This window comes from Prinia subflava, chromosome 7 (assembly GCF_021018805.1).
Source record: "Prinia subflava isolate CZ2003 ecotype Zambia chromosome 7, Cam_Psub_1.2, whole genome shotgun sequence".
In the NCBI taxonomy this organism is placed as follows: Eukaryota; Metazoa; Chordata; class Aves; order Passeriformes; family Cisticolidae; genus Prinia; species Prinia subflava.
In genome coordinates, this window is record NC_086253.1 from 8504588 (window position 1) to 8528552 (window position 23965).

At 42.6% G+C, this 23965-nt stretch overlaps 1 protein-coding gene across 3 annotated transcripts; it reads left to right on the forward strand.

The window, feature by feature from the left end:
* Positions 1-87: 87 nt before the first annotated feature.
* RNF4 (ring finger protein 4) lies at positions 88-18188 on the forward strand. Of its 3 annotated transcripts, none has more exons than XM_063401497.1 (8): positions 88-155; positions 8437-8600; positions 9056-9176; positions 9898-9977; positions 11218-11227; positions 12334-12499; positions 15075-15123; positions 15469-18188. In XM_063401497.1, the coding sequence occupies exons 2-8, from the start codon at positions 8592-8594 to the stop codon at positions 15616-15618; spliced, it is 585 nt and encodes a 194-aa protein (XP_063257567.1). In that variant the 5' UTR covers positions 88-155; positions 8437-8591; the 3' UTR covers positions 15619-18188. The 3 variants fall into 3 exon arrangements, with proteins under 3 accessions (XP_063257567.1, XP_063257565.1, XP_063257564.1); XM_063401495.1 differs by having other exon boundaries at positions 104-242; XM_063401494.1 differs by lacking the exon at positions 88-155 and adding an exon at positions 577-804.
* Positions 18189-23965: the final 5777 nt, after the last annotated feature.

Here is a 23965-nt window from a genome sequence, read left to right on the forward strand (position 1 = left end):
AGCACGCCCCGCGGCAGCAGAGGTGGGGCCACCCGTGTAACCGCTGTCTGATTGACGTGCGCATTGACCACTCGTTGAGAGGAGGGCCGCGGTTCCGCCAATAGGGATCGCGTGAGGGCGGGCGCTGCCGTGCGCCGCTGCCGGCCGGCTCTGAGGTGAGCGCGGCGGGCCGGGGGCTCGGCCGGGGGGAGCGGCGATAGCGGGCCCGTCCCTCCGGTTTGCCCCAGGGTCCGGGGCGACAGGTGAGGGAGGGGAACGGGAAGGGAAGGAGAAGCGGAAGGGGAAGCAGCCGTTCCCGGCCTCAGTGGGGGGGAGCGGAGGAGTATGCGGCCGTTCCTACCGGTGCGCGAGGCTGGGCCGGCGCCGCCCCCGCTCCGGCCTGAGGACGGTGCCCGGGCCCCTTCCCCGGGCGCGGCCCTGTCCGAGGGGCTCCCCCGCAGCTCCTGCCGAGAGCCGCGTGGTGGCTCCGCTCTCCCCGGCCCGTCCGGGTGCTCCGGGGCCGGCTCCGCCGCCGCCCGGTTCGGGGACGGCCCCGCCGCTTCTGCCCTGCCCTGACCGGCGGGCGGGCGGCCGCAGCACCGAGGTGCGGGCACGGCTGGGTTACTGCCGCTCCTGCCCCGTCTTCCCGGGAAGACAGCTCTGTTCTTCTCCGGAGGAACAGCCGGGGCTCGCTGGATGTAGCAGCATGAAGTTGTCGCTCTGCCCTCCCATTTTGTGTGACAGCAGGAGTGGGGGAAATGTTCCTCGCCTACCTCAGCCCGCACCTGCATTTCATTACAGGATGTGGAAAGACTCAACTAGTTGGTTTGTTGGTTTTTTGTTTTTTGGTTTTTTTTTTTTCTTTCTTCTGTATTTGGTTTTTGAGACTGTTGAAAGTGAGTTGTGGCGTCTGTCGGACAAACTTGTGCAAGTAAGAGCAATGACCTTTTCTTCTGGCCAGTATCCATTTTTCTTTGCTGTTTGGAATGGGACATACGGCCTATGAAAAGGTTTAATGTGCTGTTTTGTTCTATGGAAAGATTTGGGGGATTTCTTGGTTGGTTTTGGAACTGTTTTGGGTTTTTTAGGTTATTCATGAAATGTCATATTTGTCTGTAGTTGTAGCTGCCTGCTTAGAGCACGCAGACTGGTGTATCTCTGTTTATAAGCTGGTTATGTCTCATCTTTACTCTTTTTATGGTGCCTCTCACCAAAGTCTTTTGGTATGAGAATGTTTTACCTAATTTGGGTAACAGACTCAGTTTCTTTTTTCACTCAGGGTGGCGTAGTGCATTTGAGAAAACGAGAGCATCTTTAAAATACTGGAAATACAAGATAGGAAGGTTTAAGAGTGAAAGATTAGTGTTCTGCATGGTAAAAAAAAATTGAGACTGGCATTTTGTGCTTGGTATGTGCATCTTCGGAGGACAAAATTGTAGTTATGCAGATATATCTTTGATGCAGTGTTTCCTGTTCTTAGGGGTACAAAAGGACATCTGGAGTAGAAATGAGAAGCAGTCCTAAAGGCATGGTGATGCCTTGGACTGGCTACCTAGAACAGAGGCTAGACAGAGGTAGAGAATAAAGTGGGTATTTATTAAAGGCTTTTAAGCCTCGCAGAGGCTACACCCAAGATCCATGACATCATACGAGTTTTTGGGGCAGATATAAGTTTGGTCTATTTGCATATCAGGGGTTAATTGTCCAATTACAGCTCCAGGTAATGAAGTCACATTCCCCCAGTTTGCTCTCCCCCAGTTTATTTTTGTTTATACTTTTCAGGCCTGAGGCTGTGATGCTGACCTTGGTTTTCAGGCCTGGAAGGATGGTTTTGTCTGACCAAACAGTGATGAAAGTTTATGAACACTCTATATGAAGTTCAGAGTTATACACTAATCCAGTACGGGATCTGAAAAATATAAAGCTATAACTTAAGGCATCATTCAAATATCCCATTTTGACAAATTCAACATATAATGGTGTTTTAGCTGTGCCTTGCACATTCCCAATGTTAGGATTGACATTATTGGTTTCTTTATGTAGGTACTTCAGGGTATTTCTTATGTTTAGGATGAATATGAACCTGAGTTTTGTTTGTGTTAGTGAGATGGGGAAAATGTCTATCTCTTGCTTCAGACAACTTGTCTTCATTCATGTGGGAGACCAGGAATTCCTTTTGAGAGTGGTGCAAGAGAAGTTTTCAGTATTCTAGAGAATGAATTGTTTGTAAGTGGTAATTCACACATGTTTAATTAGATCAATTTGAAGTCAGTGAAAATGTTGACTTTTTTGTAGAGGAAAAAACAAGAGACTTAAATGATGAATTACAGTAGTTATCACTCCTAGTATAAACATTCTTAATTTAAATAGCTTGACCTTTTTTCTCAAGTACAGAAAAAAGTTGGTACTTGTAGTCTTTGAAATACTATTTGTTCTGAGATCAACATTACTTAGGAACAATAACTGCATGTGCAGAACTCTGTGTGTGACAGGAAGGGGAGTGGCCATTTCTGGAACTTTTCTGTACCATCCTGCAGTGAAGCAATAGAAAGTCTGTAAAAGTTAAAAGTATTTATTGGCTTGCTAAGTTTTTACACAAAGAAAAGTATTTTTACTTTTTAAAAGACATAATTTTAGAATTTCTGGTTGATGTCTGCATGCATCTTGCTGTGAGGCTTGCTATTAGTCTCACAGATAACTGCAGCTAAAGCTGTGAGTGAGGTCACTGGGTGTCTATGGCTTGAGGGGGGAGGTTGCTGCAGTAATTATTTGTATTATCAGCTCCTGGGAATCTTGGTGCTGGGTGGTTTCATAGTGACTGCTGGAAGAAGAGTATTACAGACCTTATCATTGACTTGGGCTGTCCAGTCCTGTGTAACAAACTTTGATATTAAATTAAGTGGTCCTGCAGTTTTGAAGATTTTTAAGGAATTCTTCCAGATGAGACTCTCTCTTAACATGCAATGTGCATACCCCATTCCTGTACATTAATAGAGTTGATCTATGGTGTATTTAAGAAAGTAAACTCTGCTTTGTTTTCAGAATGTTTGGGCAATTTATATTCAGTAAGGTTTCCCAAGTAAGCCAATAACGTGGAAATCTATAGCCCCACAGGAAAGGTTTGTTCTTACAAAACAAAAATGTTGCTGGATCATAAGACTCCTTCCACAGTCTTAATAAAATTCCTGCAGTCTGATTTTGTTAGTAAACAAGACTCTCCTGAGATGAGCCATGTTGATATTGATGAACCTACCTGTGATGATTTGAGGTGGTTTTACAGTGATGAGCTTCCCTGTGGGTGTCTATTCTCAACTAAATTCTTCAGAAGCAGCTTCTGAAGAGGTTTGGAGCCATCAGCAGCTGGAACATTTGTGCCTTATGTGTACTCTCTGCATTAATTATAAAGAAACCCAGCTGTTTAACTCAATTGTCTTATTCTAAGCTTCTAAAAATTAAACCATTTAAATAGCAATGGTGTGCTCTGTCACAGAGCACACCAGGTCTAAAGGTGGTTCTGTCCTCCACTGCAGCTGAGGGTTGACATGAGATCCTCTGATCCATTTCACAGTAATCCTACGTTCACAGACATTACAGTAATCCTGTGAATAATCTGGTTTCTTGTATCTGGATAAAGAAGCATACAAGTATTTAAAGTACACTTTTTGATGGTTTTAACATGTCTTCTGTTGTGTGTTACTTCAGTTTTCACCACAACTTCTAAATTTGAGTTGGTTGGTTTGCTTCATTTTTTCTTCTGTTATAGCTCTCCTTTGGCATTTAAGTCACTCATAGCCCAAGATTATCAGTGCAAATTTTTGTTTGGAGTCATCACAGTGTTCCCCTCAATGTTTTTAAGCCTTTCTAAAGACACTTGGTTAACAAACCATTGCACTGGGTTGTGTTCAGTGTTAAGTCTGAAAAGCACCAGGTCTTGTGAAACCTTCTGGGTGTTTTACATTCAAACCTGTGCTGCCTGATGAATACTATAAGCTTATTTTTTGCTGTCTTTCAGCAGTGCAGATATGTCAGTGTTGTTGTTCTGAAAGATTCTATTTCAAAACAGTTCTGACAACTTGTAATTTAAAATAAGCTGTGACGGTTTCAGATCGAAACTGGGCAGAAACACCAATTCATGTTGTGGTTTCAAGTTTGCCTATTTCTGTTTCCTAAATTTTGTGTAGTGGTTTGAGTGCCTACTAGAATTATTTACGCATTTTCTGCTGTGAGATAGGATTAGAAGAAAAGCAAAGCAGGCTCAAAACTTAAAAGGGCATAAAGACAGGTTTATTAACAAAACTACATGAAAGAAATTTAGTAAGAATCAGAATAAAACTTTTAAAATATTTGCCCTCTCCTCCCAACAGTTTCTTTTCTTTCTCCCAGACAATGTATAGAGACAAACTTAGAACCATTGCTCAGTTTACCACCTATAAAACAGTTTTTCATCAATTCTTTAAGAGAGAGAAGTCTCTTTTGATATGTTATGGTAACTTCCCCATTAGAAAGAACAGTTCTCTTGTGGCTTTTTAATTCTCACAAAAGCATCCACCCGGGAATCTGCATTTGTGAAGTCCCTCTCGTATTACACAGCCTCCCACAGCTGCGTATGGGCCATGTACTCATGTGGTATCATTTTAAGGATGAACAGTTCCAAAAGCAGAGGATTTTCTTCATCTCTAGGAGAGAAATCTTTTCTCTTTCTAGGGGTAGATCTTCATCTCATCTCTCTCTCTCTCTAGTCAAGCTTCTCATAAGATCACAGGTACTTCAGTATTTACGTAGTCCACCACAAATGCCTTTGCTTAGATCTGCAATCTGAACCTCTTATCATCTCCCCAACACATATTTCCACAACTTAAAGTGATATTCTAGCATATTACAGTCTATTGCCATAGCTCACAAAAGATTTTCAACCTAAAGCCGAGGCATCGTCTCGTTCTCTTCCATCTAGGCCTCAACGCTCCCTTCACTGACTTAGACCTCCTCATATTGTCTCTACATGTCTTCACTCTGTCTTTTCTCTCATTCAGAGAGGATGTAATGATTAGGAAGTCTCACCTGTGCAAGGCAGGAGTTAACAGCCTGCAGAGGGCGTGATGATTCTTCCAGGGGTGGCCAGAGGTGGTAAAATCAAGCCGCCCTGAGGCCAGGCCAGGATCTGGGGGTTCTGGCCGGGGTTCTGGCCGCTGCGGGCCCACCCGCCCGGCTGCAGAGCCGCCTCTGCCCGCAGCTCTGTGAGCCACGATCTCTGCAGCTGGGAAGGGCTGGCCCGCCAGGGCCTGTGGGCTGCCATTGGAGAGGGGGGACCCTCAGCAGGGCCACCCAGCCAGGCTGGGCCTCCCGGGCTGTGGCTTTGGCTGGATGTTAGCAGCCACTGGGGCCCGATCTGGCCCTGTCTCCTCCCTCCCCTGCCCGGCAGTCACCGGGCCTGGCCCCGACCTGGGGCTCAGCAGGCAAGGAGGGAGCTGGGCCCCCTTGTTACCTCCTACTAGGCAAGAAGGAAAAGAAAACTTCTCGGGATTTTCTCCAATTTTTAACCTGTGTTTTCACAGAGGCGTATCATCTTTCTAGTGGCTTTACCAGATGTCAATATTCAAACCTAGTCACTGATTGGCTTTGCTATAACTTTCTTGGAAAAAGTCACTTAAGTGCAAAACCAGCACATAAGCTTACATAAAGTTCATCTCTTTGTATTTCTCAGGTGTGTGCACCAACTAACACTTCCCAGCTTTTTAATGTCCAGGTATTTTTTCCAATTCTATATCTGAGGAGAATCAAAGAAAACATCTCTTGGGTTTCTTGATGAAGTAAAACTTACAAAAAATCCATGGCCTAACTTCTTAATATACCTCATTGTTCACTCCTGTTAATCCTCTTGCTGTGTGTAGAAAACTGGTTTACTCAAGTAGTTTTTCATTTCATTTGTAGCTGGTCAGTGAAGATGGTAACTTGTCTTGAAGCAATTTGTTGAAAGAGCAGATATGTAAGGTTTAGGGATGGTTCTCTCCCTTGCCTCCATCCCTCATCGCTTGTGCTGTGTCTCTTCCTTCCCCTCCCTCTTCCCCTGGTCCTCTAAAACCTCCAAACCCATGAGTAATAGTCTTATGGAAGTAGGAGTTTGTACAGCACCTAGAAAATGTACTCACAGTGCAGCCTCTCTGTTCTGTTTTTTGTGTGGTTGGGTTTTTGTGTGATTGCAGCATTAGGCATCGTATGGTTTTAAAAGTTCTTGTCTCCTAGCCCAGAAACTCAGTAAAGTGAGTAAAATAGGATCTTCCCAGGAATGGTGATAAGGCTCACAGAGAAGCTTTCTTTCTTATCAAGTGAAATGAAATTTAGACCTTAAGAACAGTGGGATGAAGTGTTAAAAGAGAATTCTCATTACCTGGACACAAAATGTTATGGAAATTATTGCATATGTGTGTCCTGCATTGAGGAAACAAGAGACTGAAGGCAGTCTACCTTCTCTGGTAGCCTGAGCCTTCAGCATCCCAGGTAACAACATAACAGTATTTCTTATCTACCAGAAAAACTGAATGTCAGTTTAGATTTCTAAAAAAAAACCTGGGAGAGGGTGTTACACATAATCGTTCTGAAAATGAGATCTGCTGTGCCCATGGACTCACTAAGCATTAAGTCTGGCATATGTGGTTCAACTGGGGGGGAAAAGGGCATATTGACTTTCATTTTGGCTTTTATGCTGGTTTTAAAGTGAGAAAATGTGAGAAAATTGATGAATGGTGTATTGTGTTGCCTTAAACTATACATAAATATATCTTTGGGCTCTGTAATAAGTACCAAATTGAGAGTAAACATTTTTCTCAAGTATGTTTTGTTTTAGTAATGTCACAGTTCAGTGTTAATGGGTCACTTAAGAAAGTGATTTAAGAAATGGAGTAAGTTGAAGCAGAAAAATATCAGTCAGGTTCCTTTTAATTGAAAGGTAGGATTGACTGCCAGTGCTGTTCTCAGATGGGGAAACATGTTCACGTTTCCCCATTTGGGAGTAGGCTACAGTGTGTGTGCTGGTCTTTGTGGCAAAATCAGTCAGCTCTGGAGACAGTTCAGCAGTTCTTGTTTAACACAGTGTTCTGGTTTTGGACAAATTTAGGAGAAAACTTCTGAAAGGGTGTGCCTTCTAATAGAGGGCTGGTTTTAGCAACCCCTCCCCCATCGGTTCCCACAGGTTCAAAAGGAATTCCCTTGGAGAAAGTGAAAAAACCCTGGTAATTTAACAATCAGATGGCTCGCAGGCATGAGATAAAGAGTGAATAATGTTAAGTAATTAAACTTCTCTCGGCTCTGAAGAGATGGGACCCTCAGAGTCCTTTCTGTAGGTGGGGTTTGGTTCTCTCTGGAGCTGGGGTGCAGCGTGGGCCCCTCTGGGCTGCTGGTGTTGAAGGGGCGGCTGGGCAATGTTCTGGTGTGTTAAACCAGAGAAAAGCTGAACAGTTCCAGGAGAAGAAGCCACAGTCCCAGGAAAAAAACTTATTGCCTCAGCTAACAAACAAGAAGCTAGCTAAAAAAACAAGGAAAAACTCGCTCTCTCTCTCTTTCTGTCTCTGGAGAAAGAAAATGGAGAGTGGGAGAAACCAAGAGGCTTATCTCTGTGTTTTTAAACACGGATGCCAAAATAATTCCACTATTTCCCCCCCACCCCCCCTCGGATCTAACCTGAAGCTGCAGAGCTCCTGTCTGAGCACAGAGCAGATGACAGGGGATACCAGAGCACAGAGTCACCCCAAGACACAGAGTTGTTATTTTCCTGGTCCCTGCACTGTGTCCGCTTGTGCCCAGCCCCAGCTCCACCCTGTGTGTTGGCCAGCTGGTAACTGTACCACAGCCAGGCTCCAGGATGACACCTTCAGCACCCTGTCAGCTACTCAGAGCTGCCTCTCTGCTTTTCACCTCTCCCCTCGGCAGGGAGCTGGGCATGCACATGTGCAGGTAACAGAGCAGCTACAATGAACTCATATTCTCCTGCACATCAACAAGTGTTTTGAAACTGAAATTTGTCTACTTCACTTGCTTTAAATTCCTCTCAAGCTGTTTGTCTCCCAGCTGTTGGAATCTGGAGATGGGTTGCAGAAGAAAGCTGCTCATCTGGAGTTTAGGTTCTCTGAAGAAGGCTGTTTATGACAAAATTCCCACTGATCCCTGCTCACAGACATTGTCTTGAGTATCATTCAGTTGCTTTTCAGTTCAGTGTCATTGGGATTTCTTAATATTCTTCTAGTTTGCTGTCAAACTCCCTTTTTCAGGTGTTTAGTTCATGGGTGAGAATGACTGAGGCTTCAGGGCCAGCTGCAGTTGTCTGGGGCTCACATTCTGAATTTGGCTTCCCTCCCCTCTGGCTTTGGGCAGAAATTGGTGGCTCGGGAATGGTAATCTTGGAGCAGGGGGTATTGGAGAGTACAAGCACTGCAGACAGGTAACCTTCTCTCTTCTCTTTCGTAGGTTTGGAAGAACATTGTCCTCTGACCTTCAGAAACCTGGAGTTCCTATCAGTGAGCTACCTAAAGGAATCTAAGGAAGTTATAGCTGTAGCTTCCTTGCCATTACTTTTTTGGTGTTTGTACCTCTTTTTCAGTGGTTTTAAATCAAGAAACACTATGAGCACAGTAAGTATTTTACTACTCATCGCAAACCTGATTCTTGAAACAGTTTCCATTGTATTTCAGCAAATTGTTTTAAGAGTTTGTAGCTAATACACAGGAACATAAGTGTATTGAATCTTTATGTAAGTTCAAGAAATATTTTTAATCACTCTAGGTGCTAGCAATAGTACAGAAATGCTCACAATGTCAGCAAAACCTAATAAATTATGACCTAGTTTCTCATTTGCAAACCATCATGGTAGGCTTTTTCTTGCTGAGGCAGCTGCTAAGAGATCTGGATTTGGGGGGATGTTTTTTCCTTGCTGGAATTGATTCAGGTGAGAATAACCCATAGCACCTTTTGATGACTATTACAGGAGTGTTTTCTGTACCCTTGTGTGCTTTCATTGGTGTTGCAAAATTGAGGGCTGTGTTACTAATGCTTGCACAGAAAATGCAAAGTCTTTGTTCTCTCTTAGACTCAACGAAAGCGCCGTGGAGGAACAGTTAATTCTAGGCAAGCTCGAAAAAGAAACAGGCTCATGGCTTCTACTGCTGAAATGGCTTCAGAAGCAGAGCCAATAGAACTTGAGGAAAGTGGTAAGCTTTCTTTTGAAGTGATAAGAATAGAAAGTGCTTCTGGAGGGTTTGTGTCCAACTGAACATGTGCTTTTGCCAGTTTCTAGGCCGTTTACTGGAGCAGGGAAACATGATTTTAGGAAGTGCCTAGCATGGCATCCCTAAACAACAAGCCTACTGAAAACTGGTTTGGTTTGTTACTGAGCTACAGTGCATTTGCCACTAATGATAGATGAGTTGCACAGGAAAGGTCCTCAGGAGCTGCTCAAACATCTGCATGGCTGTTCAGATGAGTTGGGAGTTACAGCAGCTGCCACTACGCAGAGTGCACTTCCTAAACTAAACTTGGGAACTCCCAAGTTTGATGAAGATTAGGAAAACTTTTTATCATTAATTGTGCCCAATCCCTCAAGGGAACATGCAGAGCACAGTACTGTTATATCCTATATGATTCATGTTATATTTCTGTGTGATAAACATTCTCCTGTTAGATGAATTGTCTGTTGCTGTCATCATCTGACAGAACTGTGTGAGCAGCTTAGTTGCTCTTTTGCATTTCAGCTGAAAATGGGGCTGGTAAAGCTCTCTGTGGATTGCTGAGGGTAAAGCTTGAGAATGAAATGTTGGACTCGTTCCTGAAGAGAAGATGGACAGGAGATGGTTCAATCTCAAGCTGTTACACAGTGGCAGGCAATTCTCCTCCTCTGCCGTCTCTGACCTTGATTCTAACTTTGTTTTTCAGCTGGTGAAGAAGTAGTAGATCTCACGTGTGAATCCTCTGATCCTGTAGTTGTTGATCTAACTCACAATGATTCTGTTGTGGTAAGTAGTGAAAAATACACTTGCCTAAATCGTGTAGTCAAATCAGTTTTCACATTTGTTGCCTGATAAAATCTGACTTTAAGGGTAAGTTTTAAGTTCAGAATTGGCTTGTCAGGGCATGAAGGTCCTGTGTTGCAGATAACAAAGAAGCTGCTCTGGAGGGCACTTGCAGTTAGTGATACTGATAAAAAAAACTTTCTGCTCCAGAACCTGGAGTTTATATAGGTCAGTCATAAGTACTGTAACAGAAAGAGGTGCAGTTGATAGTTGAAGTTTTTCTAGATATATCAAAGATAAAATCTTAGAATTGTTTAGGTTGAAAAGGACCTCTAAGATAACTGAATCCAGCCATTCACCCAGCACCGCCATGTCCATAAGCACCACATCTGCATGTCTTGAAAATTCCTTCAGGGATGGTGACTTCAAGCCAGTGCTGCTGGGCTGCCCTGGGCAGCCCCTTCCAGTGGTTGACAACTCTTGGTGAAGAATTTTTTCTAATACCCCTATAGGCCAATAATTTAAAGAAAAAGCCGAGTGCAAGAAGAGTAAGTAAAGTAAGTTCAGGTTCATACTCCAAGAAGTCTTTAAAAAGCCTTATTTTTTTCTACTCTTTTGCAAGCTAGAATAGTCTTCGATCCAGCTGACAGTCTTGTTTATCCCCTCAGTTTTGGGATGCCACTGCTCCTGTGCCAAGCAGAAATAAAGCAACAGGAATAGCATAAGGGAGTATTTCTTCCTGGGTTTATTCCTGAGCCTTTGCAAAGGAAAGGCCTCAAACTTAACAACAGAATCTGTGCTTACCCTGCTCCAGTCCCACCAAGAGCAGGTTGGGATTGGGTTTTTCTTCAGCAGCTGCCATAATATGAGGTGTTTATGGACATCACTGCTGAACTGGCCTGTCTGAGGAGAAAGAGGGAAAGAATCACCTGAACCCTAAATCAGGGAACTGAACTGGGGGAGCAGGGAGGAGTGGGTTCAGGTGGTTCAGAATTTGCCTCTGTTTCTACCTCACTGGGGCAGTGGGAGCAGAACCATCAGCATCCACATAGTGGTTTACAGAGAAGCATTTAATATACTACTTCTAATATTCCTAATCAAAATAGCACTAATAGCCTACCATTCTTAGCTTGTTTTGTTGGACTCCTGTGCCTAGCTGGTGTTTGTATGTAACACTAGGGGTGCACAACAAAGTCTTAACTGTATTTTCTTTTCTCTCCCTTTCTATATGTATTGACGCAAGATTGTTGAAGGTGAGTTGACATTTTAAAATTGATAATGGAATTCTCCTAAACGTAATAATTATTATTTTTTGTTTGCCTTTTCTGATGAATTTGAGCAGCATTTATTGAAACTGCAGAAGGCCAGGGACATTGCTGAAGCGTCTGGGCAGTGTCTCAGACAATGAATCCAGTATCTGTTAGTCAGTATCAGAGCTTGTAGAAAGTACCTGAAATAAAATATATCAAAAGCTGCTCTAGATACTTATTTTCTAAAGACAGAATTTCTTTAAGCCCCAAGTTGACCATAATTTTAATTAGCACTAGAATATTGGTTGTGAATGAAAAAAAAAGTCAGAAGTTTTGTTTAAGCTGTATTGCAGTGAAGGAACTAAAAGTGATTTGTGATCATAGTACTCACTAGTCCAACATGCCTCAAATTTTGCACTGAGAAGTATTAACTGTTTTTCTACTTTAGATGTTAAAATAGTTACAGGTGTAGAGAAGTTCATCTTTTACATCTTTCAGATGTGGTTCTGATTACATTATTGGAGATGTATTAGTATGTTTTCAGCTGCTTATCTAGAATGTAAGCTGTTCTGTGCTCTGAATGAAGCAAGAGAAAGTGAAAAATGCCTGCATTAGAAGTTGTAGCTGAACACTTTGGCAGGTTGTAATTTTGTGACCTTTTAATGTCGTTTTATTGATTAGTGGCTTGATTATTTTTACGTGGATACTGGAGTTGCAGAGTGAAACTTAGGTTCAGTCCTCTCTCCCAGAACACAGCAGTTGTTGTAGTTCCTCAGCATAGGATTGTAGCAGTTTCTGTCAGTCAGGAATGGGAGAAGTATCTTTCCTTTATAAGGGAGATTAATTCCCAGGTAATGTAATTAAATGGAATGTGTGACATTAAGGATCTTCGAGATTAAGTTTTAGCTGTTTGCAAGGTGAGGAGAGCAAATGTTTTGTGTCAGTGTGTAGCAGAATATTCATAATGTCTGGACGTGTTCAGCCTTAATATTTGGAAACTAGTTTAAGATTGCTTTTCATCTAGCTGAATATAGTCTAATATTGCATTTCAAGGGTAGTTCCAGAGAGAGAGATAATAGTACAGCTAACTTAACCAAATTAAATTACAGAGAACCAACGACAAAGGAGAAATCTGAGACTAAGAAGCCAGCGACAGTCAGACAGCTGTGTACTGAGCAGTGATGATGAAGATGAAGCAAGAGATAATGATGTGTATGTGGCTGATAAAGCGTCTCGAGAACTGGGACCGCTGGAAGAGGAAACTGCAAATTCCAAGTACGTATGCTTCATGACCTACCAAACATTGAGTTGTGCTTCTTTTGAGATAGACAGGACTGTGCTGTATTTGTCATCACCTGACTTTCTGTAAAGCCTTCACTTACTCAGTTCTTTCTTTTAATGAGTGTGACATCCCACGTTGCATGATAGTCAATTTATATCATTTTCACTTCAGGATGGAAAGCCAGCCCAAAACAGATCTACAGCTTTGTATACAGCCTTAAAGAGGCATGTGGAGTATGGCAAGGAAGTGAGGAATAGTCACAGGCCAGAGCTCATAATGTATTGCGTTTCCTTTTCCCACAAAGCTCCAGTAGTTCATAAGGTATAAAATACTTCTGTTGGTGTCCATAAGGTTTGGTATGACAAGGCTGGCAGGCAGCAGACTGGCAAATTCCACTAAAAACACTTATGCATCCCTGCTTTTTTTACATACTGTGCCAGCTGCTGCCTTTCTCCAAGCAGCTGCTGTCCTTCCCGCGGTACACTTGCAAGGTAATCCTGGAGGTCATGCTACTATGCTCAGTTCTTCTTCTGTCCCATGGATGGGAGCCCTGATATGTTTGCATGTGGGATGGGAATCTTGCTGCTTGAGTGAGTAAAGACCCCATTAAGTAGAGAAAGAGTAAATCCTGCTACAGTGTGTTAGACTAAGGAAATGAAATCTGGTGTCTATGACTAGGCAAGTTGAAGTGATGCCTTAAGTTGCTAGCTTTTATATTTTTCAGATTCTGTACTGCATTATTGTATAACTAAAATTCTGCCCATTTTGGTCAGACTAAACAATCCTTCTGCGCCTGGGAACCAAGGTCACACCATTTGCCTCAGGCCCCAGAAAGTGTAAACAAAAATGAATTGGGGTGGGTGGGAGCAAACTGGGGAATGTGACTTCATTACCTGAAACTGTAATTGGACAATTAACCTCTGATATGCAAACAGACCAAACTTATATCTGTCTGAGAAACTTGTGACTGTTGTCCATCTTGGGTGTGGCCTCTGCAAGGCTTTGCACTTCCCAGGTGTATCCTTTGAAGGCCTTTTAATAAATACCTACTTTTTCTTTTAACTTTGTCTAGCTTGTGTTCTAAGGAGCCTCTCCAAGGCATCAGAAAGACTTAAGAATTGTGGCATAAACTTCTTTTAAACTGGGGTGGTTTTTTGTGGGGAAGGGGAAGTACAGGGTTAAATGAAGCTGATGTGCTGTGAGCCTTTGGGATTACTGAAAGGCAGGGTAGGAGAGAACTTGAGTATGTAGCTTTTGGATGCCAGGTCATAAATACACTACTGAAAGGTCCTGTGCTGTTCTAATTCATAATGTGCTTTGCCAGTGGAGTTGTAGATGTCAAAATGTTGGTTGTGAAGTACTTCAGAGAGCAAATACTACTAATTGGATAATGTAAAAATGTACTAGTTTGTTCCTTGAGCCTCCTCTGTTAAAGATTGTACCTTCCTGCTCTGTGTGGGTGAGGCTGAAAGAACTCGGTGCTGCAGTGTTTAACACTGACAAAAGGGTTCTTCCTGGTGCTGGGGATTGCCACTGTGGTGTTGGACTCTTCATCTTTCTAAGATGATCTCTTCATCTTTCTAAGATGATCATCAACTGTAATTTCTTACTGAAGTGTTACAGCTGATGTCTCAAGAATTTGAGGAGTAAAAATGGGAGAATTCGTGGAGTTAAATTCTGTTGGTGAAACTAGGGGTAGATGTTAGTAGTGCTCCCTGCTTGAATTGAAGATGGGATAAAGGCCATCTCATGCTTTCTATTCCTATTTCATTAATAAATTACAAACTGTGGTTCAGGATGGGCGGTGACATAAGAAAGCCAAGTGTTTAGGGTAAAGAGTTGTGAAGGTTTAAACTAGAGATCAGTTTGTAAAGAAAGGTGTCAGGAAGCTGTTTTTATTTGTGCTAGCTGTATTATCCAGCTCTCGGGCTGGGACACGTTCCCTAGGCAGCCAAGCTGTGTGTGTTGCTGTGTGGGTGCAGTACTGCTCTCCTGGAGAATGAAGGCAGCAGAGGCACGTCTGTAACCACAGCTCAGTACAGACACTGAGTCGGTCTTTCCGCCTTGCAACCAGAAATTTGGGCTTGAGCATTTCCTCACGTTAGTGTGTTCCTGACCTACATTTTATAAGGAGTTCTTAGAATGCGTTTGTTACTGGGCTGGTGCTAAATTAGGGCAGGGGATTTTTGTACTTGTGACAGCCTCTTCCCTTTCTAGAATGACTCGTTTCCAAGGCACAGCTCAGTGCGTTTGTTACAGAGCTGTCATTGATGGCCTGTTAGTGCTGAACAGAGCAAGAGACTGCTGTGAGTTCTTGTGCTAGACCAGGGTGACTGAGTGCATCTTCCCCCTGGGGAAAACCTTTCCTTTGGGATGGGGAGACCCAATCTTGCTATTACATGCCATAAACTGAGGAGTTAAAGATACACAGCAATCTTAAAGAGAAATGTATCATGGCTAGTTGGTGCACTCAGATGGTGATGTGACATTTTGTGTGTGGATAACCCTTGATGTGCAGTGAAATTAATGGCTGCATGTTCTTTCTTGTTCTCTTCTCTGTACTACAAGGCCGTCTGGTACTGTTAGCTGTCCAATTTGCATGGATGTCTACTCAGAGGTAAGGATCCACATGCTCTCATCCTTTATATTCTGTGTGAGGGAGAAAGGGGCAGAGGGGGAGTGCACAGCTCACTTGGCTGGTGTGGGAGGTTCCAGAGAGATGGCCTGAAGCACAGAGCTTGCCTTGAAGCTCACAGTAACTTACCAGTCTTAAGTCTCCTCTTGGTGGTGGGGTAGAGGGAGGAACCCTTGGCAGGATGGCACTGAAAGATCTTCAGGTTCCTTACTATTCTAAGAGTAAAGGACAATTCCAGATATGCTAAGTCCTGTTTGTGTGATGGCAGTAGACCATCATCATTGAATTCTTTACTTCCAATGCCTGTTGTGGTTTCTTTTCTTCCAGATTGTGCAAAGTGGACGACTGATTGTGTCAACAAAATGTGGCCATGTCTTCTGCAGTCAGTGCCTCCGTGATTCCCTTAGGAATGCCAACTCTTGCCCAACTTGCAGGAAGAAACTCACTCACAGACAATATCATCCCATTTATATATGAGTACTTTTATTTCTCAGGACAGACTCAACTGGATTTTGGGGGAAATGTTATATTTTCAGTGCTCTGAAGATTTTAAGAGCAGCAGGTTGTGCACAAATCCAAATAAAACTGGTTTTTTTGGAGACCAACTTGAACGTATTTAGACAGCTTTTTTATGGTCCAAGTTGCTTCTTGTTATGTTCCTGGTTATCATGCTACATCAATGACTGTGTCTAAAGTAGACCAGCAACCTAGACCAGGAAGGAAGCAGTTAATCCATTTCCTTCTACTTTTTTTAATGCTTAAATAAGGGAGTGTGAATATTTTGTTCTTTCTTACTCTATAAATTATTCCTACCTTCAAATACAGGTATGGAATAGTTTCCTTTCAGAAGACAGATTAACAATTTACAATTTCATTACACCTTTTTTTTTTCATCCTGTAAGAAGCTCATGACTCTTGCTTTCTTGCATATCATCTTTGCCCTAGTAGAGTGAGTTCTGTACTGATGGGTTGTTTTTTCATAAATCAGACTTAAATTGACAACAAAGGTTATGCAATAAAGTAACCTGCTGTTAACCAGCAGTCAAGTGTTTTGAGCAGAAGATTTGAACATGCAGATGTTTTTATGAACTCAATGAGATCCCAAGTGCGTAGACACATTGCAGCATGTGCAATGTGAAAATAATTCCTTGATTGTTTCAACTGCCGAAAATTCCTGTATTTTAATCCCAACACTGAATTTATTTTCTAACGTGATGAGATGGTCTCTTGGGTTTATTTGTGCTGTAACACCCTCTCCTAATAACTGTCAAGAATACAATCTTCTCTAGGCTTCCTGGTGAACAAGAAGCAAATTCATCTGTGTGCTGAATACCAAACTACCTACAGATCATCTTACTGTATCAGTTGTTCCCAATGTAAGGCTTTAAGTTCAGTGCGTTCACTTTGCTGTTCTTGCTGGTTGTTACACTGACACCTGACTGGATGAAGCCTGGTGAATGAATAGAAAATTAAATAACCGTATTGCCATTATTGAGTTGAGGCTTTAAAAAGTGTTTGATAGCAATATTGACAGCTTGTTAGAGAAAAGTTAATCTCCCTTTGCCCTGAGGGTTGTCGAGTTTTCTTTAAATGCAGCTTTTAAAAAGAAGTCAGATACATCTCCTAGGAAAGACAATTTCTCTAGTAGAGAAGGCAGGAATACACCAGTTTATGCACTCTTATCCAGTCACCTTTTTCCCAGGACTGAGTTCTAAATGTCTATTTTAAACTTACAGCTAAAATGTCCGAGCTGATCTGGAATCCAGGGTGGGCTGATACGAACAGGCTGATGTAGACCAGATGATTAAAATCAGTGGTTGTGATCCACAGCTCTGGTAGGTGCCTCTATGGAAAATCCAGAATTAAACTTGGCCACCTCTTGGCAGTTGGTTGCTTATAGAAACCATTATAAGAACCATTCTAAGAACCATTCAGCACAACTGAAGGATTTGTTTTGTCAATGTTGGTATCACATGTGTCTTTGCTAACTTGTCCTTGGGATCTGTACAAAGCCCTTAATTAAAGAAGCTCTTCTAAATTAGCTGTCTCAAGCTGCCTTGGAACCCAAAGTAAAGTGGACTTTTTTTTAATTTATTTTATTTAGGATGTTTCTGGATATAGTAATAGTTCTGTAACATAAAGGCTGCCTCAAGAAATGCAGTACCCGATCCTGATTTGGACTGACTTTGATTCAGTGCTGTTAGCAGAATATGCAGTTTGTGTATTGTGGCAATAGGATGGCTCCTGCAAAGTTACACAGCTCGTTCCTGTGTGCTCCCATGGGTGTGGGTCAGGACTGTGGCTGTCTCAGGATACTGCAGTGACAGTGATGGCTGCATTTGTGTCCCAAAAAGCAGAGAATTGATGCTTAAAGTATTAATTGTGTGAAGAGAAGCAGCCCAACATGAAAACTGGACAAGACCCATAGGGGTCACAAACTACTTTGTCCTGGTAGCTTAACAAAGAAACAATAAATTATGGCTGGTTTTCCTGGGGTGGCTGCTGTGTGAAAGGAATGATCAGAAGAAGATTTAAGGGATTACTACAGAGGATGAGGGTGAGTCACTTAATCATGCATCTTTCACAGTCTACTAGCCATAGCCTATATGATTTTGCACAACTTCCTCCATGTAAATACCACTTTAGAGTTAGTGTCTCAATAAATAGATCTAATCAAAGTTTAGGTATCATAAACTATAACAAAAAGTTTTTAGCTTTTGTGTACCCTGTGAAGTGCCACAAATTTTGTGCATCTCAAAACAGATATGTCTCAGTACATGGGAAAAAAATCAAAAATTCATTACATGCTTTTTTCTTCAAGGGAAAAAAAAAGTCTGATATATTTCAGTTCCAGCAATATTGGCAAGAACTCACAGAAAATGAAAAAATCTTTATATTACGTAGATGTCTGTCTTGTTGTATATAATTCAATTTTTCCTGTATTTAATTGTATTCAAGTCTGTCTGCCCATCTATGTTGAACTCTGCTGGTAGGCAGAGGGTTCTCTTAACAGGTGAAAATAAAACGATTGGATTGATCAATCACAAGTGCTGCTTCTTTTTGTTGTGCTGGAGTCATTGATTTGGAGGGAAATAATCCTGAAGGCCAGAACCTTTCAGATGGTGTGACCAGTGTGGGTTGTGTGAGGAAAGGAGAAAGGTGCAGAGTGAGGTCCTGCTCAGGAAAGGGGTGATGCAGGGGTGGGCTTGTGACTGGGGGGAGCCTGGTAGCCAGTGCCAGAGAGAGAGCAGGGAAGAGGGGGGAGGATGTTGGGCCAGCTCCCTGGGGTCCCACTGCCACTGGAGAGAGGGAGAGGAGCAATGCTGAGGAGAGAACTGGGCATGGGGCAGATTCAAGGTCTCAATAAAGCTCACTTGATTTTTTTTTCTCTAAAGAAATTAGTGATGCTATTTCCTGAAGGTCTTGGCTTATCCCTCTTAGTTGCTTTAATTGTGTTTTGTTCTTTTTTACTCTATATTGTACACATGGAGTAGCTGCCTTTCCAAATGTTGATGAGTAATTTGCTATTTCATTATACTTTTGTTTTTATCCTCAAATAAGCTTATAACTTTTTTGCTTTCTGCTGTACTATCTTTGCCTCATTACAGTACATTCTATAATAATGGATCTTTTTTTTACGAGTCAGGATTAAAGTGACAGCCTCCATCATGCAATAATGTAACCTGCTGTTCAACAGCTGCCAGAGGGCTGTGTGGACCAGAGGACTGCCATGGAGAGTGCTTGCTGCCTCAGTTGGGCCCTTGATCTGCTTCTGATGGAATATTGGATCCATCAGATCCACTCTGATTTGCAGCCAGATTTGGCACTTTGGGTGGATGAGGCATGCAGCAACTGCAGAAAGCTGTTTTCACTTGGGCTTTGAGTCTGTATCACAGTTTATGAAACATGAACCGGATAGAAAAGCAGGCCCAGGGCAGACCAGCACCCAGTCATTAGTGTTTTCTAGCAACTTATGGGAAAAAAATTCTATAAAAAGGAACGAAAGTAAAGAAACCTAACCCCCAACAGCAGAGGAGAGGATTGCCTGGATCTCTGTCCAGGAGAGTTGTCAGTGCTGTGGCCAAATGCAGCCCAAGAGTCTGATGTGTCCCACCCGTGTCAGTGGTGCAGGATGAATGCAGAGGTGATGTGACATGTTCTGGTTTTGTTAGGAATGGGATGGAGGTCTCAAAGACCACTTCAAAAATTGAATGGTTGCCACATCTTTCACTCAGTAAAGCTCTTGATTACACCAGCAGTGTAAACCTGAAGGCCTTACTTCCCCCTAGTAACTTTGCTACCCACAGAGTGTAGATTCAGACTTTGTATATATTTATTTTCCATAGTAGATATTACCTTGAGGTTTTAGGTAAACAGTTAAAAGCAGATACATTAGGAATGAAAATGAGAATGGAGAACTGCTTACTTCTAGTCCTGTTTCCTCTCTCATATTTCATGAAGAAGATATTAGCATTTCAAGTCTTACAGAGGAAAATAACAAGTTATGATGTTGATTTAATGCAGAGGATACAAAGGTCAAGGGATTAATGGTTATAGAGGTGTGTCTATATGAGCACTTCCAGATGTCAATTTTAAACACATTCTAATTCTTCTATGGGAACTCTTTTCACAGGGAGTACTCCAAATGTATTCATACATAGTGAGGGATTTTTCTTGCTTCCTGAGGAAAGAGAAGGGCCTCTGCTTTCTGTAGCAGTAGTTTATCTAAGTGCCTTATGGGATGGGATAGATAGAGTAACATTATTTTTTTATGTAAACTTGTGTGTAGCTCTTTTTGCATATCTTGATTTGCAGTATCATCACAAGTGGGCAATTCCTAATTAGTGTGATTAAAAGCACATATATTGCAGTGGAAAGGAGCTTGAAAGTTAGTCATTAAAATTCTGCTGCAAGGGGGTGGGGTGCTATAGCTTCTTTCCTTTGCCATAAATCCCTCCATAAATCTAATTTCAAGCCTTGCCTCAGCAGAGGAAGGGTATGAAACTGTGACTATTTCCATGACCAGTATTACAACACCATTTCCCCAAATCATTTATTAGTTGCCACAAAGATTGAAGCGTGTTTCTAACTAATTCAGAAATCAAAATTTTAGTCGTGGATCATGCATATATTTGTGCCTTCCTTCTTGCTGGAGTGCAGACAAATGAATTTTAAAAATAGCCTGGGGTGAAGGTTTAAGTCATTCGTTTTACAAGGCTCTTTAAAAGCTTCTTTTCTAACCTGCCAAATTGTAGGATGGCTATAATTTGTTTAAGTCTTTCAACATTTAAGAAAATGCCTGCTGCATATTGAAGCATTAACACCCCTTAGCCGAGCAAATGGAGCGCGGGGCTGCAGGAGCAGCCAGGACTCCGCTGGGAAGGGAGCTGCCTGCTCAACGCCAGCCCTCATGAATTGCAAAGAGCTCATCACAAGACATGCTCACAAAAGACTGATTTTCTCACACTTCTGCCTAAAAAATATCTGAAGTGCTTTGGGCATTCCGAGGGTTCTCTGTCTGTAGAGACAGTTTATTAGACTCGGCATCAGTGTTCCTTTTATTTTTGTCTTCTCCCACCTCTTGTATCTGAAGGCAAGAGAGCATTGCATGGAACAAAGTGCTGCTGTCACCATCATTCAGAAAGAAAGGGGACTTCCAGCTGGAGGTGCTTGGACTCTAAAATAGGGGTTTTTATTATTAATTTTATTTGATCAGCAAAAATCAGCCAGTTCCATAAACTTCTACAGCCATCTGCAGGAGCTGCAAATTGTCCCCCTCAGGCTGTTTCCGGAGGGGAGCAGAGACAAGCAATTCAAGCAATGCTGGAGGCTGGGGACTTCATAAATGCCACCAGGTTCCCAGGCATGAAGTCAGACAGGGCCTTCATTTTGAAGCCTCCTTCCCTGGGAAAGCAGGACTGTTGTTTGCCATGTGTTCAGGGATGCCAAGGGAAAAGCCTGATGCCCAGACTGCTGGATCTGCTGTGAACCTACCACTCCCTCTGGCAGCAATGGGGTTTCACTGAGCCACATCAGGGAAGTACCTATTCCTCTGAAGAGATGAATGAAATAATTGTGTCGTGTGCACAGCAGCTCCTCGGAAATGCAAGGGAAGTAGAACGGGTTTGCTATTAAAAAATAGACAGGAAAGCTGTGTATACTCTTGTTACACCTCAACATTGCTACCTAGATATTTTATAGGATTTTACTGGTTTTAGTATTGTTTTGTATCTGTTAGGTTGCTTGGAAAAAGCTTTTTGGACATTATTTTGAAAACAAATGTACATGTATTTATCTATCCTACACATTGACTTTACAGCTGGACTTGCAGTGCTTGGATATTCTAGACAAGAGTGAGACTGTCAGCTCTAACCTCCTCAGTTATCCCTCTGGGCTTCTACATCTGAAACAGCAAATATCCACAAGACTGCACATGTAATATGTGAAACATCCCTTGGGTAAGGTGTTGTGTTTATGGGCTGGGAAATACCTTGTAATCCTGAGCTTGTGTCCTGCATCCCCCATGTCCTGCCATAGGCATGCCCAGACAGAATCATGGCAAGCCAGACCAGGACACAAGGCAGTTCGCTAGGATAGAAAACCCTTTGTGTGTGATTTAGGTTAGGTCCAACACACAGGAAGAGTTCGAGGCTGTTGCTAGGACCCACCTGGTGTTTGACAGCACAGCCCTGGCTGGTTCCTGGACAGGCAGGAGCTCACCTCCCCAAACTGGGTTATGTTGATCCTGCCTCGTGCTGCAGCCAGGATCCCATGGGAGAGACCATCCAGCACTGACATGCCTGCAGTGACTTGGGAATTCCAGATTTCTTCTGGAAAAGGGTTTTGTGCCAGGTGGGAACATCCTCAGATGCACTGACCTCAGCGACAGGAGGAAATGACAGCACACAGGAGACTCGGGTTTATGCCAATCCTTTGTGTGGGGTTTTGTGCCATATCTCCCTGATTTCTGACTGTGGGATAAATCAAAACTTACAAATAAGATAAAACCAAGGTGAGGAAATACAAAGTTGGCTGGTACTGCACCATCTTGGTCTGGGCACACACCCTGATAGAGGTCTGGGATAAGTGTTTCTAGCCAAGTCCAAAGCATATGTGCATGTAGGTCACCGTTATCTTTATTCTTCTTGTGGTACAGTGCCAGCTTGGAAGGAACCCTGATCCAACCTTGGCAAAAGCATAGTCTAGACAAGATGGCCTAGCACCCTGTCCAGCTGAATCTTAAAAATGTTGAGTGTTGGGGAGTCTACCACATCTCTGGGGAGTTTATCCCCATGGCTGACTGTTCTCTGTGTGAAAAAAATTTCCTCTCTTGTCCAATCTCACCAGGAGTAACCTGTACTTGTTACCTCCCCTGTTTTCCATGTGACTGTCTGTAAAAAGGGTCTCTCCATCTTCTTTGTAGCCACCCTTTAAATACTGGGAATTGCAAAGAAGTCTCCCCTAAGCCTTCTTTTTCCAAGGCCTTACAAACCCAGTTCTCCCAGTCTTTTCTGTTGTGGCTGGCTTCCCAATCCTCTGATCACCTTTCTGACCCTTCTCTGCACCCTCTCCAGGCTGTCCACATCTTTTTTTGTGTAGTGGGGACCAAAACTGAACATTGTATTCCAGGTGTGGCCTGACAAGTGGCATAATGACATATTTATCTTTGCTGGTGATGCCCTTGTTGATGCAACCCAGAATCCTGCTGGCTTTCTTTTTTATATTGTGTTGAAATATTGTTGGAACGCTGAGTAGCAAATTTTGTTCATTAAGCAATAGTAATGAAAATGATTAAAAATTAATGTCTTTCTAGCTAGTCTATTTTTGCTTTATGCTTTCAGTAATTTGAAGAAATTAGTAGTGAATAGCAAATTTTGTCAGTGCTGTGAGTAATTATACCTGCAATTATTAAACACTTGTTATTAAAGTTGATGAGGAAGCTGGCAGTTCCTGTTTAAACTGCATACTGTTAATACTAAGGAAGCCAAGAGAAAAACAATGGAGATGATTTGGGATCTTGGTGGGACATATTGAAGAAATCTGACTTTTATTTAGCCTAACAAGGGGACTGTTAGAGAGGATTTAACACAACTATTTAGTATATTGAAATTTATTGCAGTGACAGGCCCAGTAAGAGAGAAGCGATTCTTAAAGGTTAATGGCAAACATTAAAATGTGTAGTTGTGGTTCTCCCCTTCAGCACTAAGCTGTGAGCAGGCATCTCACCAATATCTTACCTTAGGTTTTACATGTGAGGCAAGAGGAGAAACCTCTGACCAACATGAGTGGACAGATGAACAGAAAAAATGCAGCTCACAGAATGGCAGTTTGGATTTAGCAATGGAGTCTGCTGGGACCCTGTCAGGAGTTTCCCAACTCTTGGAAGTGTCCAGTGCTGGAAAGGGAGAAGTGCTGTAGTGAAGGAGTAAAAAGTAAGCAATGTTTCTCCATTGCCTCTTTGAAGACTGAGGTTTTAAAGTTAAAGCTTTGAAGTGCTCCATTTTAGGAAATGAGGCATGCTGTGGGAAGGTCATTAAAAGGCCTTGTCGTTGATTCTTCAGGCAAACAAGCAAGGATCACTTTTGATACATCAGGTGAACTTCACCTGGATACCAATGAGCACTTAATGAACTTTGAGGGAGCACAGAACGTCTCCACTGACGTGCTGTTCCTGTGAGGAGGACGTGAGGTTGCCACTCTCAAACCCCTCCATAAGCAAGTGCCCAACCTGCCACAGGGGCTGCAAAATCTGCAGAGCCTTTGCTGTCTGTGCTGCTGGTACCAGGCTGCCGTGCCTCACCCTGCTGGGCTGGGGTCACACAGG